At 39.3% G+C, this 16906-nt stretch overlaps 1 protein-coding gene and 1 long non-coding RNA gene across 2 annotated transcripts; both read right to left on the reverse strand.

Annotated features, from left to right (window-relative positions):
* Nucleotides 1-2443: 2443 nt before the first annotated feature.
* Nucleotides 2444-10180, reverse strand: LOC311054295 (uncharacterized protein; the record flags this gene model as incomplete). The annotated part of the gene is made up of 6 exons (XM_084070171.1): nucleotides 10073-10180; nucleotides 9576-9685; nucleotides 9293-9411; nucleotides 8858-8989; nucleotides 7758-7894; nucleotides 2444-2474 (listed from the first exon to the last, which is right to left on the reverse strand). Exons 1-6 carry the CDS (start codon nucleotides 10174-10176, stop codon nucleotides 2444-2446), a joined length of 633 nt encoding a protein of 210 aa, XP_083926297.1. The 5' UTR covers nucleotides 10177-10180.
* A 34-nt stretch (nucleotides 10181-10214) lies between these two features.
* LOC311053849 lies at nucleotides 10215-11223 on the reverse strand. Its single transcript, XR_014601691.1, has 3 exons — nucleotides 11168-11223; nucleotides 10435-10510; nucleotides 10215-10292 (listed from the first exon to the last, which is right to left on the reverse strand). It is a non-coding gene; the product is annotated as an uncharacterized lncRNA (long non-coding RNA).
* Nucleotides 11224-16906: the final 5683 nt, after the last annotated feature.

Genomic DNA, 16906 nt, shown 5'->3' on the forward strand with positions numbered 1-16906 from the left:
GATGACGGCGCTCCCGGCACCAGTGGATCCGTTTTCTATTAATGATATCTCTTTATTACAGACAGGAGCTGACGCACGGGAGAAAGCAGTATGGGCCAAAAAGTGTACAGTGGACACAGCCAACAACATATGGCTGGGTCCTACTGGCCTTCCTGCTATGCCCAAATCTGTTTTTCCATATTTGGCGAAAATGTCACATGGGCAAGACCATGCATCAAAAACTAAAATGATTGATCTTGTCAACAAGTATTGGTTTGCTCCAGGGTTCACAACCTACGCAGATCACTTCTGCTCAAAATGTGTTATTTGCATGACACATAATATTGGCAGAGGCATAGTTGTGCCAATGTCAGCCCAACCAAAACCAGACGGACCATTTGAGTACCTCATGGTGGATTTCATTACCTTATCCCCGTGCCAAAGTTATAAACACGCACTTGTCATTGTTGACATGTTTTCTAGATGGGTTGAATGCTATCCCTGTAAAGATGAATCAGCAAAAACGGTGGCAAACATCTTGTTGCATCATATATTTCCTCGGTGGGGGCTTTGTTCCAAATTAGGATCAGACAATGGCTCACATTTTGTAAATAAAGTGATACAGAGTCTTGCACAAAACCTACAGTTTGATTTAAAGACACATTGTGCATATCACCCAGAAGCAGCTGCCCCAGTGGAGAGAGCAAACCAAACTTTGAAAGGCAAATTGACCAAATTGATGGCTGAAACAAACTTACCATGGGTGACAGTGCTCCCTCTGGCTTTAATGTACATGAGAGGGCGTACACATGCGACGCTTGGTCTGTCCCCTTATGAAATATTAATGGGCAGACCAATGAGAATGACAAATATGCCATTTCCACAGAGCAAAATGACATTGATGAATATTGATGACGAAATGGTGAGATATTGTCTCGCTCTTAACAACATTTTCAAGACAATTTATCCAAAGGTGAAAGCAGCGCTTCCAGACCCAAAAGCAGGACAGTTGCACAGCTTGGAACCTGGCGATTGGATCGTGGTGAAAGACCTGAGACGACAGTACTGGTATCAACCTCGGTGGACGGGGCCTTACCAAGTTCTTCTCATCACTCCGACCGCAGTGAAAGTAGCTGAGAGGGATACCTGGATTCACGCTTCTCATTGCAGACGATTTGATCGGCACACGCCCACAACTCCACACTGACCGGCCCGTGCATTGTGGAAAGACAAAATCTACAATGGCACCCATGTCTGCATTCACAAATTGGGTTGTGACAGCAGTCAGTGTCACACTGTGCTTAACAGTGTGGATGTGGTCGAAGGAGGGAGAACAAGCAGGTGAAAAGGAGAATCCAGAAAGTGTGTCAGGAGACACACTCATACTTGGCAGGGGGCGACGAGACATTCACCATCCGAATTTGGCCATGTCAATGACCCTGAGCTTTGCGATACAAATGAATTATTCAAACTGCTGGATTTGTCAGCTTTTGCCACACAGCACCACAACACCTGTGTGGATGGCAATTCCATTGACAGCACGAGAATGGCACCGTTACAACTGGCAAGGTTTGGGCCAAAACAATCTACTTTGGGATTGGGACTCCGAATGTTATGGAGGGAAGAACCTCACTGTAAACCCCCTTGGGAGTAGATACAGGACAGTCGAGGAGTTTGTTACAAGCAACCCATGGAGCCAATACAAGGAGGTGCTAGATTTCTTAGCAGCAGAAGTGAATAAAGTGACTTTCCAGGTACCGTTTGGGTTCAATAAAACTGTGGTTCACAGAATAGGGACATTTCAGACTAGCTCCCGGTTGCAGAGGAACAATGCTACTAAAATTGTGGTGGGGTTGAAAACAATTCATGTTCAGACTAATTGCACCATGCAGGATGTACAAGCCAATTCTGAACTAATTAAATGTGTGCGGACAAAATCCAGTGCTAGCATTACTTGTGATTCGGAAATCTTTTATTTCCCTGTCACAATGGAATTCAAAATAGGAAGCCTTGAATGCGGCCTTAATAACTGTCAGGAGCAAAAGCAGACTAAGGTGACCTTCCGGTCCTCATCCATATGTAATACTATCCCCATCATGCAGGGAACAAATGTAAAATATTGTTTCTCTGGGCATCAGAACCAGAACAAAAATAATAATGTACTTGTAGGTAAAAGTTCCTGTGAAAAAGGGACACTAATGCTAACCAACCTTAGCCGTCCTTCCTATCTGCCAGAAAAGGTATATGCAGTGTGTGGAGATAAAGCATACACGCACCTTCCAGTTAACAGCCAGGGGACGTGCTATTTGGCTCACATCATCCCAATGATCAGGCGTGTAAGTGGTACCGAGATTCAAGCTGCATACTCACAGAATTTGAGAAAAACTAGTCGTAAAAAAAGGACACTGTCCTGGTGGCAAAAAGTATTAGGGGTAATTATACCAAATTATGGAACCTATAACACTCAAAACGAATTGGAGGCCTTGTCTACGGTACTGGAAAGACACATGAATGATTCAGATGCAGCCATAGGGGCACTGGCAACTGAGGTGAATGAAATTAAAACGATTTCTTTGCAAAACAGGATGGCTTTAGATATCATGCTTGCAAGTCAGGGTGGAACTTGCCGAGTTATAGAAATGGAATGCTGCAGTTTTGTAAGTGACCCTACAAAGGCAATTACCAAATTACATGAGGATACCTTAGCTGGTGTAAGTGAACTGCACAAAAATCACGGAGGAGAATTCTGGGGGATTTTCGAAAATTGGTTTGGGGGAATTGGGAACACGTTGACACGTACTCTGGTCTTGATTGTCACTACCATAATTGTGCTATTTTTGGTGTTTTTGTGCATCTCTGCTTGCATTAAAGCAGTAATGGCAAAAATCATTGGACCATCACCTGAGGTGGTGGTGCGGCCAAGACCACAGTGGGTGCCACCATTCAATAATAACGATATTATTTAGCTATGGGGAAGAGGGGTTAGAGGAAAATGTTTTTTTGTTTTGTTTGTGTGTATTTTATAGATGTGGGTTTATTTTAAGTTAGATGTGGAGTGTTTTATTTTCTTTGTGATGACTGTATTTTGATGACTGACATGCTTTTCCCTTCCACTGACTACAGGCCATATGGTGGTCGCTCAAAAAGAGACAAACGTTGCAAAAAGGCAATGAGGGCCGTTTAGGAATTTCCTTTAAAAATCAATACAAAAGATATTAAAATAATAAGGTTTTCGCCTAGACTTGTGGTCAGATAAGTGAAGGGTGGTGAAGAATTTTGAAAATATTTAGAATGTCATACTGTCTAAGTGACTATGAGATATAGTCAAAGGAGGGACTGTTATGGCAGCCTGACAAATTCTAATTATATTTAGGCTAATTCTGGTTAACTCTCATTCTCAGAGAACAGCTGTGTAGGTGACAGGCCCATGTCACCTGTCATGGGTTTACAATAGTGTTTCCTCCTTGCTCTGGAGAAATGTCCTTTTAAGGTATGAAGTGTGATGTCTATTTCTTTCCTTATGTCCATATTAGAGCATGTGTGACCACTTCATTTGAGTCTATTTTTCCCTCTTGACTTGTATAAAAGAGGTAGCAAACTGTTAGGAAAGGGCTGGTCTACATACGTTGGTGTGTGGAGCAGACGGGGATCTCCTGAATAAATGGTGATTGTGTCTCAACACTTCTCGAACTTCTGCTTTTTGTGGGAATCCGATACTTGGCATAAGTTATCAATTTTTCCATAACAATTGGTAGAGACTTTTTTTTTGGTCCCTAACATTCATCGAGCTCTGGACTTAGTAATTTTTTTTTCGTTTCGGTAGTGACACCATTGTGTCAAAAAAAAAAATATTCCCCCAAAAACCTGTTAGGAGTACGTTTCAGGCAATTTAAAGTTGATTGGTAGTGACTTTTTTTTGGGTCCCTAACATTCATCGAGCTCTGGACTTAGTAATTTTTTTTTCGTTTCGGTAGTGACACCATTGTGTCACTACCGAAACGAAGTTAAATCCGAAAAAAATCACTAAGTGTGGAGGCCAAAAAAAAAATTTGTTCCCCCAAAAACCTGTTAGGAGTACGTTTCAGGCAATTTAAAGTTGATTGGTAGAGACTTTTTTTTTGGTCCCTAACATTCATCGAGCTCTGGACTTAGTAATGTTTTTTTCGTTTCGGTAGTGACACCATTGTGTAAAAAAAAAAATTGTTCCCCCAAAAACCTGTTAGGAGTATGTTTCAGGCAATTTAAAGTTGATTGGTAGTGACTTTCTTTTTGGTCCCTAACATTCATCGAGCTCTGGACTTAGTCATTTTTTTTTTTCGTTTCGGTAGTGACACCATTGTGTAAAAAAAAAAAATGTTCCCCCAAAAACCTGTTAGGAGTACGTTTCAGACAATTTAAAGTTGATTGGTAGAGACTTTTTTTTTGGTCCCTAACATTCATCGAGCTCTGGACTTAGTCATTTTTTTTTCGTTTCGGTAGTGACACCATTGTGTCAAAAAAATATATATTCCCCCAAAAATCTGTTAGGAGTACGTTTCAGGCAATTTAAAGTTGATTGGTAGTGACTTTTTTTTTGGTCCCTAACATTCATCGAGCTCTGGACTTAGTAAATTTTTTTTCTTTTCGGTAGTGACACCATTGTGTCAAAAAAAAAAAATATTCCCCCAAAAACCTGTTAGGAGTATGTTTCAGGCAATTTAAAGTTGATTGGTAGTGACTTTTTTTTTGGTCCCTAACATTCATCGAGCTCTGGACTTAGTAATGTTTTTTTCGTTTCGGTAGTGACACCATTGTGTCAAAAAAAAAATTGTTCCCCCAAAAACCTGTTAGGAGTACGTTTCAGACAATTTAAAGTTGATTGGTAGAGACTTTTTTTTTGGTCCCTAACATTCATCGAGCTCTGGACTTAGTAATTTTTTTTTGTTTCGGTAGTGACACCATTGTGTCAAAAAAATATATATTCCCCCAAAAACCTGTTAGGAGTACGTTTCAGGCAATTTAAAGTTGATTGGTAGTGACTTTTTTTTTGGTCCCTAACATTCATCGAGCTCTGGACTTAGTAATTTTTTTTCGTTTCGGTAGTGACACCATTGTGTCACTACCGAAACGAAATTAAATCCGAAAAAATCACTACGTGTGGAGGCCAAAAAAAAAATGTGTTCCCCCAAAAACCTGTTAGGAGTACGTTTCAGGCAATTTAAAGTTGATTGGTAGTGACTTTTTTTTTGGTCCCTAACATTCATCGAGCTCTGGACTTAGTAATTTTTTTTTCGTTTCGGTAGTGACACCATTGTGTCACCATTGTGTCACTACCGAAACGAAATTAAATCCGAAAAAATCACTACGTGTGGAGGCCAAAAAAAAAATTTGTTCCCCCAAAAACCTGTTAGGAGTACGTTTCAGGCAATTTAAAGTTGATTGGTAGAGACTTTTTTTTTGGTCCCTAACATTCATCGAGCTCTGGACTTAGTAATTTTTTTTCGTTTCGGTAGTGACACCATTGTGTCACTACCGAAACGAAATTAAATCCGAAAAAATCACTACGTGTGGAGGCCAAAAAAAAAATTTGTTCCCCCAAAAACCTGTTAGGAGTACGTTTCAGGCAATTTAAAGTTGATTGGTAGTGACTTTTTTTTTGGTCCCTAACATTCATCGAGCTCTGGACTTAGTAATTTTTTTTTCGTTTCGGTAGTGACACCATTGTGTCACTACCGAAACGAAATTAAATCCGAAAAAATCACTACGTGTGGAGGCCAAAAAAAAAATTTGTTCCCCCAAAAACCTGTTAGGAGTACGTTTCAGGCAATTTAAAGTTGATTGGTAGAGACTTTTTTTTTGGTCCCTAACATTCATCGAGCTCTGGACTTAGTAATTTTTTTTTCGTTTCGGTAGTGACACCATTGTGTCAAAAAAAAAAATATTCCCCCAAAAACCTGTTAGGAGTACGTTTCAGGCAATTGAAAGTTGATTGGTAGTGACTTTTTTTTTGGTCCCTAACATTCATCGAGCTCTGGACTTAGTCATTTTTTTTTCGTTTCGGTAGTGACACCATTGTGTCAAAAAAAAAAATGTTCCCCCAAAAATCTGTTAGGAGTACGTTTCAGGCAATTTAAAGTTGATTGGTAGAGACTTTTTTTTTGGTCCCTAACATTCATCGAGCTCTGGACTTAGTAAACATTTTTTCGTTTCGGTAGTGACACCATTGTGTCAAAAAAAAAAAAATTCCCCCAAAAACCTGTTAGGAGTACGTTTCAGGCAATTTAAAGTTGTATTGGTAGTGACTTTTTTTTTGGTCCCTAACATTCATCGAGCTCTGGACTTCGCAGCATTGTAAGTACAATTAGAAGGTACTTTTACTTTACTGGAGTATTTCCAATTGTCTATACTTTTACTTACATCTCAGAAGCAAATATTGTACTGTTACTCCACTACAATTATTTGAAAACTTTAGTTACTAGTTATTGTAGATATAAATTATTATATTATAAAAACATACATTAACCACTTGCCTTTCCCAGATGTACAACCACAAGGCCGCACGCACGTACGCACGCACACGCCACTAACCTGTACAACACTCGGGTCCAGATTGACGAAGGTATCCAGGTCCATGTTGACATTGGAGGCAGCGGCACTTCTCACATAGGAAAGGGATGCACCACCTACAGGTCATAAAGAAAATACTGAATTTATCCATCTCTAAAGTGTGTGTGTGTATGTGTGTGTGTGTGTGTGTGTGTGTGTGTGTGTGTGTGTGTGTGTGTGTGTGTGTGTGTGTGTGTGTGTGTGTGTGTGTGTGTGTGTGTGTGCGTGAGAAATTTGAGACATTGTGAGGATGTTTGAGTTAGGCTATTACCACTGGTATACAGTACAGTACAGACAGTTGTGTATGAACTTGGGGTCCTTGACATGGAAATGTTTGAGAACCACTGCAATATACAGTATGTGTTTGTACGCATGTACATGTGAATGAATGCTTGCTTACCCAAAAATGGCTCTGTATTCTGGAAGCTGGTAGTGCTGATAGCTGTAGTGCGGCTGAGTCCAGAGAAGGCTTTTTCTGCGATGTTAAAGAGCACTTTCTTCTTCTCCAGCGTACAGCTGGACACTACCAGCAAACTGGAATTACTGGAAACACCAGGAGACACACAGCACACATCTCAAAAGAGTGCTACCACATTTTCAACCACAAATGTAATTTATTCAGTCTCTAAAATTCAGTCCCTTACATATCTTATTTACCTTTTGGCTAATATGTCATGGAATCACACACATCACTCTTTTATAATTTGTTGTACGATGTTGCTTGTAGAAATGTATGCTAATTTTACTACTTTCTTTTTTATTTGTGAAAATGCGTGAATTATTATTATTAGGACTTTTATTTCTATAAAATAATAATTGATTCTTATTTTTGCCAGCCCAAAATACGGATGCCAGGGTTAATTAGGTTAAAAATAGTTTTGGGTGGGGCGCCCGTTGGCCTAGCGGTCCAGGCGCATACCATATATAGGCTGTAATACAGTCTGACAGAGTGTCGCGAGTTTGAATCCCAGTCCCGACAACCTTTGCTGCATGTCATTCCCCATCTCTCTCTCCCTGTTTCCTGTCTCGCTCTACTATACACTGTCAATAAAGCCCACAAATATTCCCAATTCATTTTTTATAATAATAGTTTTTTGCATTAATGTCGATGTTCAAGTGTGTGCAAGTAGTGAAGAAATACTAAAGTAAACATGATTTACGATACTACTGGCTCCCTCCCCAACACCCCTCACCTGAGGGTGTCCTCTGAGATGGTCTGTAGGACACTGGTATCCAGGGAACACAGGTTGGGTCCCTTGACACAACTGAGCTCTGCACTGCCAAGACTGTTGCCCGCCTTAGTCAGATACTTGGAAATGATGGCCTTGGCCTTGATGGTGACAAAAAATGTGTTAGTGCCATATACATGTACTGCACACATTTACGAACACACATGCAAAAACGTGTAAATATAATCACAACGCATTATGTTTTCTCACTTCTACACTGATTACACTGCCTGCCAGCCAGCCAGACAGACAGACAGACAGACAGACAAACAGACAGACGCTCTACCTCCTGAGCCACTGCCGCCCCATGCATTTTTGTCAATAACACCATCAATCAATGAAAGATCATTTGTATACTTACCAGAGCTGAATCCCACTCCCCATCTGAAGAGTCCATTAAAGAACACAGTGTGTCAATCTGTGTGATGTTCCACATGCTGATGTCATCAGTAGTGGCGTTGCGTGACGCAGGCCCCAGCTCCTGGACTTTCTCTTCTGGGATGAACGACTCACTGACATAGGCCTGAAGTTGTGGATAGAGACATATTAGTGGATAGAGACATATTGGACGGGACACCAGATCAGAAATGCAACTGGAATCACTTTATTTGCGATACCTGTTCATTCATGCAATACATTTACAAGACTTTTATCTTGGTGGTAATGTGGTCAGACAATATTAAATATTATGGTAAAAGGACAACAGCCTCACATGCAAGAATACAATGCAAAATACATTGGAAACAGACTTTCCAAATGTCTTCATGAAGTTATCATTTAATTGGATGAAATACGCCAGGCGCACAAGAAAATACCAATTGTTGACCACGGGGTTGTTGGCGGGCAATATTTATATATAATATATTTTTTTTTACATTCATGGTGTAGCCCCTTTAAAATGTAAGCCATTTAACATCATCACAACACACTCACATGACTTGGTAGACATCACAGGGTGGATACAAGTCCATGCATTATAATAATAATTATTATTATTATAATTACTATTATATTTTGCTGTACGTTTTTTAAGCTGTCATAAGACGCTCTACAGATGAGGTTACCTCTCTAGCGAGCAGAACCAGGTGGTGCAGGAACTCAGGAAAGTCTCCTTGAGACTGTGTCAGATGGTCAAACACTGCATGGATGATGACGTCTTTCTCTGGAGGAGTAGGCACCAGCAGCATCTCTGCAGTCTGCTTCGGAGTCAGGAGGTGTAGAATCTGGACACGTTTAAGACAAGAGACAGACAGACAGGACATAATGGGAGAGGGCAGGATATGAGATTTAACCACTGAAGCCCTATTTTATACGTAATCGAATTATAATGTCACACTCGCAAATCAGCTATTACGTTTTTGAAAATCTTGCAATCCTGTGATGACATGCCCAAAATATACGCCAGGTTGAAAGGTTATTAAGTTACTGAAATTGTAGTGTCAAGTACAAACAATCAAATCAATGTTTTCAGTAAAAATGTTCAGATTATCCACACTCACTCCAGAGAAGTCACGGTTGAGGTCATAGAAGTCTGTGATGGGGGCGAACATGGAGAAGAATCCAAAGTTCTCCTCCAGCCATTCTGCACTATGGCTGGATGAGGAGACACACTGAGGATCTGAAGATAAATACACAAGTCAGTGTAGGCTATAATAGTATAGTATTAGAATAGAGTAATGTTTTACTCAAAAATGTAGCCTGAAAGCAACAGAAATTCCTGTACATCTGCAGACAAATGGTCCTCTGAGCTTGTCTCTAGCTATGGCTACTTGGTTCACTTACCGGACGTGTTGTGATGTAGCAAGAAGGAATGGATGAAGTGTTCGTACATCACTGGGCTGTGGTTGTGATCAGGATCCATGAGACGCATATGATGACTCAGGTCTTTTACTCTGGACCCAGCAATGCAAAGAAATGTATCATTATTCCGGGACTATTTTGTGTATTTCGACTATAAGTGTTTTCCAAACGTAGGGTCTTACTCTTGACCCATTTTTGGGTCACAGACCAGGTTTTATGAATTAAAGTAAGGTAAAGTTTTTTAAATCAACAGATTTTCAGAAATTAAAGAAAAGGAAAAGGAATACAAAAGATTTTCAGAAGATTTTAAGAAATACATTTTTTAAATATGCATACTTTATAATTCATAATGATTTTTCTTAAAAGTTTAGGTCCCAGGAAGTCACCAAATGTATCTTTCAGGTCTCAAGCTGAAAATGTTTGGGAAACAGTTATGTTCTAGAGAAGATAGCATTCCCTTTATAAACGGGACAACTCACAGGGCTTGGTAAACAGGACAGGTGAAGTTCTTAAAGCTGAGGCAGTCGAGGAGGCTTATGGGAACTGTAGGCAGCAGAGGCAGCAGTTTGATCTGGAACCACATCCTGATGAAGTCTGGGTCCTCCAGGTTCTCCTGGGTATCATCGACTCTGACATAGTGAGGTTGCTACGGGCAGCACAGTGCATGAAACGGGCCACATTTTCCACTGCGTTGGTAAGCTGGTAGAAGAGATGGGGAGAAGGATAATGGATGTACAGGCATGACTTTCCTATCCGACGACATCTAGAATAGAATTTGGAATCCTTTGTGTAATACGTTTAAATTAAAGAAATTCAGAAACAATTAATAAAGCCTTCTCACGCCACATGATCTTTCTTCAAGGGTGATGCTGCAAGTGTCCTGGACCTCAGTGGTGTCATTGCCCATGTCCAAATAGCTGTTCAACAAGCAAGCACAATAATCAGCATCATATTCATAGATAATGGACAGTGGACGAAACAAGGGACTTACAAAGGACATAACCTGCAATATTTCTGGATGGCCACCAGAGGGTGCCCAGAGGCTGACCTTTGTTATCACTCCAAAAGCAGGACATTGTTGACCTTTGTCTTGTTAGGTTCACTATCACAAAGTGACAAATTCCTTGTGTCGGTTTGTATTTAAGTTCCCTTTAATAATTTTAACTTTGTTCAGCCACCTACCCTGTGTTCACATCTTAGTAAAGGGCTTGTGTTTGTCTTTCCTTTTGTAATCTTTGTGTCCTGCCTTGCTTAGGTCACTTGTTTAAGGTTACAATCAACAATTCCAGTTATTACTCACTCAATATTTGCTATCTCGCAAACGTTTTGAGTTAATCCATAAATAAACGTTGCCCTTTTGTTGATTTCCATTATTTTGTGTTGTGTTGTGTTGAATGTGAAAGGAAACAGAAGTCCACTAACACCACCGGCACTCTTAATTAAACTAGTTTGGCTCATCCAGAAAAATCTGTGACTTTGGTCAAGACTAGCCTGCACAACATAATTGGAAAGACATGGACGCTGGACTGTACATGCATCTACTCACTGTATGAAAGAATATGAATTGTACTTACAACACTTGGTGGAAGGCATACTTGATTTGGTCAGGGAGTTGCCCATGGGGTAAGAATATCTGTAATAGTGGCGGTACAACATGGTTGAACCAAACCTCCACATTTGTCACATCAAACTCTTCCATTGGTTGGGCTATGGACGTATTATGTGGCGTGTACATGCCAGCCAGCTCAGCTAGGGTCCAGTTCAGCAGGGTCTGGGTCAGAGTCATGCTTCCGATCTCGGATACATTTCTCTGGAGAGCAACAGATAGATAGGAATGTCAGGGTCATGTCAGGTTAGCAGATGTAATATGCATAACCATAATAAACAACTAGTCATATAAAAACAAGTAATTGGCTTCTCATATATGCATATAGTATATGTATGTACGCTGTATGTACCTCACGTGTGAGAGACACAAACTCACTGACGAGGCTCCCAACAGGTCTGAAAGCTCCCATCAACCCATTCACCACCTGCAAGTGTTTCAAAAAGAACAAAATAATATTGTTTAAGGTTATGAAGATTACCATCAACAATCTGGTAAAAGTTTAATTGGATGAAAGAAATGTATAATATTTAAAGCTATGCAACCTCTCTGAAGCTATTCTGTGGTGGTGGTGGTGGTGGTGAGTAGGGGCTATGTGAGGTGTATGTGTATCCGGGGGTGGAGGTGGGGGTGGGCCCAGGACCACCGGTCATCAAGCTGTGGAAGATCAGGCTGAGGGTCCCGTTGTCCAGGCCTGCAACCTCAGGCCTCAGTAGCAGCTCAGCCTTCTGTTCTGGAGACAGCAGGTGAAGAACCTCCAACTGCAACCCGGAAGACACGGAGAGAAGGAAGGTCAATTCATAGACAGTGTAGGGGAAGTTACTTTTAATTATTACACATGACTTTCAATTAAAAGTAATCATCGTCTTCACTTGGACCACAATAACAAAGGGTGGGTGTAAAAAATGTATCTGTCACCCCCCAGACGTTACGTTTCGCGTCCGGAGGAGCAAGCCGTTAATTCAAACTATACCGTTGACGTTTAATTGTTTTGTTTTAGTTTTTTTTATCCCAAGAGAACAGTCGAATAATGACAGTTACAAAAATATAAGCCTGTATTTGGCCTCCCAAAAGATGCATAACAAAGAGGCATCAAATAGAACAAATAGACCAATTCCAATATTCATTTTGTGAACGTGAACACAGCTTCTGAACCATTCCTTAGCTCCATGGTTACTGAACTAAATATTGGACCCAATCGTCACAAGACACAAAATATGTACAAGATTTTCATACGAAAATGGAACATTCGTGGTAAAATACGAACATTCGTGGTAAAATATATACCATATAAATAAAAGGCCCTGTTACAATGTTGAGCAGAAACAGGAGCACATCTAGCATAAGACTGAACTAGAATTTTCACAATTCAGGGCAATTGCAAAGTGTGGTTGCGCCGACGCAGAGTTCTGGGTTGCGGCCATGGGGGTCCAAGGAATCCATCGTCACATAGTTCACAGTCCAGTCTCCAGTGGTGTTGAAGATCTCAAAATAAATTATTGTTAAAGCAAACTTGCCTTTTTTTTTTTTACCTTATTGTTCTGATCTGAGATATTGAGAGGAGACAATACCCTGTGTATATAGAGTAAATGGCATATCTGCTATTTGCAAACAAGTTGTAAATACTCAGAAGACATTTCACGTTTTCCTTATATTATGATGTCATGTTTTGTGAGTATAAGATTCAGCACCTATTTTCCCCCAGCCTGATAATAGATATTAAATACCTTGTAATGTACTTGGGAATGTCTCACCATATAATACATGTGGAACCATTACGATACATGTCGACCTGGCTAGTAGCTGGGTTGAAGCCATACCATTTTGTATATTGTAAAATAGATACTCCCCAGCATATCAGGCACATCAATGTTACTGAATGGCATCAATACCACAATGAAAAACTATTGTTTAGCCTACATTGTGACAGACTTGTCATCACCAGGCAGGAGTTTTGGTTAAGCTCTAATGTCCATGTAGATTGCTTCACAGTTTTACACACAGTAGAGGGATTGAAGTCCATTTTGTCCAGCAGGCAGAGATTATAGTCTGACAACACTTTCAATTACAAGCTTTGACTCTTGCATGGATCAAACCGTTAAGTGGATAAGTTGGTCAAATAAATTAAAACACCAGATTGTAGAAGGCAAAAATTATTGTCAGTTAAACAAAAAACTTTTGTGTATTATGTTCATATGTGTATGGGCTTAGGTATTAAGAGATGTTACATTTCAAAGTTTCACTTTTTGTTCAGCTTTAGTAGTGAAGAACCCTTCTGATTATGAATAGTAATTCCAAAAAAAAAACAACACACATCTGTATTCATTGTAAATGTTAAATACATGCGACTAAATACATTACCAAACATATAGATTCACTTTTCAACCACATGGTAAAAAGAATAATAAGTAGAGACAAAGCAGAGCAGATATAGTTTAAAGTATTTATTAACACAATTGTATTATTGGTACCTTTACTGTAAGCAACACCATCAATATATTTGGTATAATGTCCTATCAATTATTGTTATTATAGTTGTTGTTATTATGATTATATATGTAATAATAGTATGGTTATATTTTATGATTCTATATATAGGTTAATTATAGTTATTATTGATAATTATACAATTATATAGTATGGTAACTATTACAATGCCTGTAAACAGTTTATTATTGACAGATATATTGTTGATGCTATAATGATTATTATTACTACTATTACTGTTATTATCCAAAATTATATTCTAACTTTTAAGTAAATTCAATATTTTCCAGGGTGAAGCAAAAAACCCGCCTCCTATTTCAGCCAATTTAGGAGTGCACGGGGAAAAAAATTCTTGCACCGACCCATTTGTTAAAAAAGGGGATCAAGCAAGCTCCTGGTAAATATATTAATATATTATTAAACAACATGTAACATTCTGAAAAAATAGGTACAAATTGTAGGGCTGCAACTATATTGATTAAGTTAATTATCTCAAAGTGTATTTTGTAGATATCTAATTTTGTATTTATCAATGAATCAATGTGTAACATTTTCCATAATTATTTTGGGATTACATTTATTAGTTTAATTAGGAAATTAAGTCCTATTTTAATAAGTGTATATTGGCTGTTTGAATAAAATTACATTTTTTGTCAAAATGAATTAAAAAATAATTTAGTCCTAATAAGTGTTACAGTCTTACAGCCCTAAAAACAAATGGTGAGTTAAACATTTACAACATGCACATGTAAATATAAGGTAGTGGGTCATGAAAAGGCAGTATACAATCCAAAATAGTTTGTTATGCATTTGTTAGAATTGATTATTTCATGTGTGAGTTTGTTATTAAATTCAGGGATGGCCAATATTGTGTTATAGAAATTGGGTACTACCGGTTCACGCGCCACAACATAAATGGAATGCAATTATCTTAGAAATATGACAATTATTCACAAAGAACATTCCTGAAAAGTAGAAAAAGGTTAAAGGCAAAAAAACATGTCAGTGCTGGACGGCTTCTGAAAAACAGGGAAACAAGTGTTAGTGTTCTTTTCAAACAAATGCTTCACAATCAATAGTTATGAAAAAAGACAAAACAATGCTACAATATGAATAATACTGTGATTTATGCCTTGATTTCATGGATTTATTATTGTTTTTGTGGCATTCCTAAGACAATAATTTGATGACCGTGTGTACTTCCGGTAGGAGACACAAATAATCTACTTTGTGTCTCCTACCGGATACATTAGCTGGTAGGAGACGGGAATCAAATTATTGGCTTAGGAATGCGACAAAAACAAAAAATAATCCATGGATTCAAGGCTTCATAGGGTGTGCAATTGATAGAAAATAAGTAATTTTTTGGGTGAACTCCTCCTTTAAACACTGGCCCTGGAATGACCCAAAGACACGTAGGCACACAGAAGTGAGCATGTTTGTATGCCAGGTACTTATTAAAGCATACTTTCAAATGGAAACGAATATACTAAATAATACATTGCATCCACGACGTGAAAACACAGCAACTATACCAGTTAACTACACCACTGTACCAGTATGCAAACACAGTCTTACTTAAGTAGGGGTGCGACTGCTATTATACTGCTTCTGGGTGAATACAGTAACTGCCTTTAAAACTAAATTGTGATTTTGAGAGACCAATTTCATCCAATCAGGAGAGAGAACTCATACAGGACACATCCTATACAATCAAGTTGTTGATTATGGTTGGATGAAATTGCCAACACACCCTTAATTTTCTGTTTAAAAAGGACCTGCAGAGACAGGCTGTTCCCTGTTACTAAACAAACACAAAGCAATGATGGCTATCAGCATATAGCTTTCTATAAATTGGACAATAGCAAAGAAACAGTGCCAAGATCCATCTTGAAAACTGTCATATTGTGCTGAAATATTGGCCACATATGGATAACCACACCTCTAATCACCCCCCTATTATCACCTTTCAGTCAGCTGACTCGTCCACGCCTTTATCTCCTCCAGGCTGGATTACTGCAATGCACTACTCATCGGGATCCCTAACAAGAGCCTCCAAAGGCTCCAAAACATCCAAAACAGCGCTGATAGGGTCCTGATGAGAGTGCGAAAATATGACCATATCACACCCACCCTCCGCTCACTTCACTGGCTCCCCATCTCCTTCAGGACCGAATACAAGATTTCCCTTCTCACCCATCAGTGCATTTACGGCAACGCCCCCCCCCCCCCCCCCCCCTACCTCAAAGAACTCCTCACCCCAAAACCTGCCACCCGAAGCCTCCGCTCCAACAACACCAACCTTCTTGTCGTGCCTGACACCAACCTCCGCACCATGGGCGACCGGGCCTTCTGCCACACAGCCCCATGTCTGTGGAATGCCCTCCCAGACCACCTGAGAGCGCCACAGTCCACTGATGCTTTTAAAAATTGACTAAAAACCTACCTTTTAAAAAAAGCATTTTTCTAATTTTTCATGGACTTTGTTTGTTTTTCGTATTGAGTTATAATTTCTAAAAGTTGGCCCTTTAGTTTAGCCTGGTTGGGTCTATTGTAATTGTTTTGTTGCCTATGCTGTTTTTATGCTCTGTTTTTAATCTGTAGCACTCTGACATCCGTGAGAATGTAAAGTGCGTTATAAATAAAATGTATTATTATTATTATTATTAGCTGACAACTATAGAAAATGTAAGCAACATATACTTGTCACCTGAATACCAGTGGTTCTCAAACTATTGTAATGTCAAAGAGCTTCCATTTTTTAGCCTATGCATTAAACCACAGACCCCCAAAACCTAGTATTTGACCCCAAGACAATGTCAATAAGCCAACATTAGATAGTTACACACCTTGCAGTAGGCCTGGGATGGTGTGTCTGTCACCTGGGTCCGCAGCAGGAGCTGTAAAAAAAAGAAATACAATATTTTAGACACAAAGCTATGAAAGTACATGCATATCAATAGACAATAGCAGATCTACAAGCTGACAAGTGTCCAACAAGCTGACAAGTGAGCTTGTAAGCCTACAAGCTCACAACATGTTGCATTGTGAGCTTGTAGATCTGCCATTTTCAAATAGCCAAAGTTTAAATGGGGCTGAAGTGGTTAATGTACCCTATGTTTTTTTAAACAATAACCAAAATCTACAAAGTAACTAAAGTTTTCTAACAATTGTAGTGGATTAAAAGTACAATATTTGCCTCTGAGCTGTAGTGGATAGA

Source organism: Gymnoscopelus microlampas (assembly GCF_963454915.1).
Source record: "Gymnoscopelus microlampas genome assembly, chromosome: 10".
Lineage (NCBI taxonomy): Eukaryota > Metazoa > Chordata > Actinopteri > Myctophiformes > Myctophidae > Gymnoscopelus > Gymnoscopelus microlampas.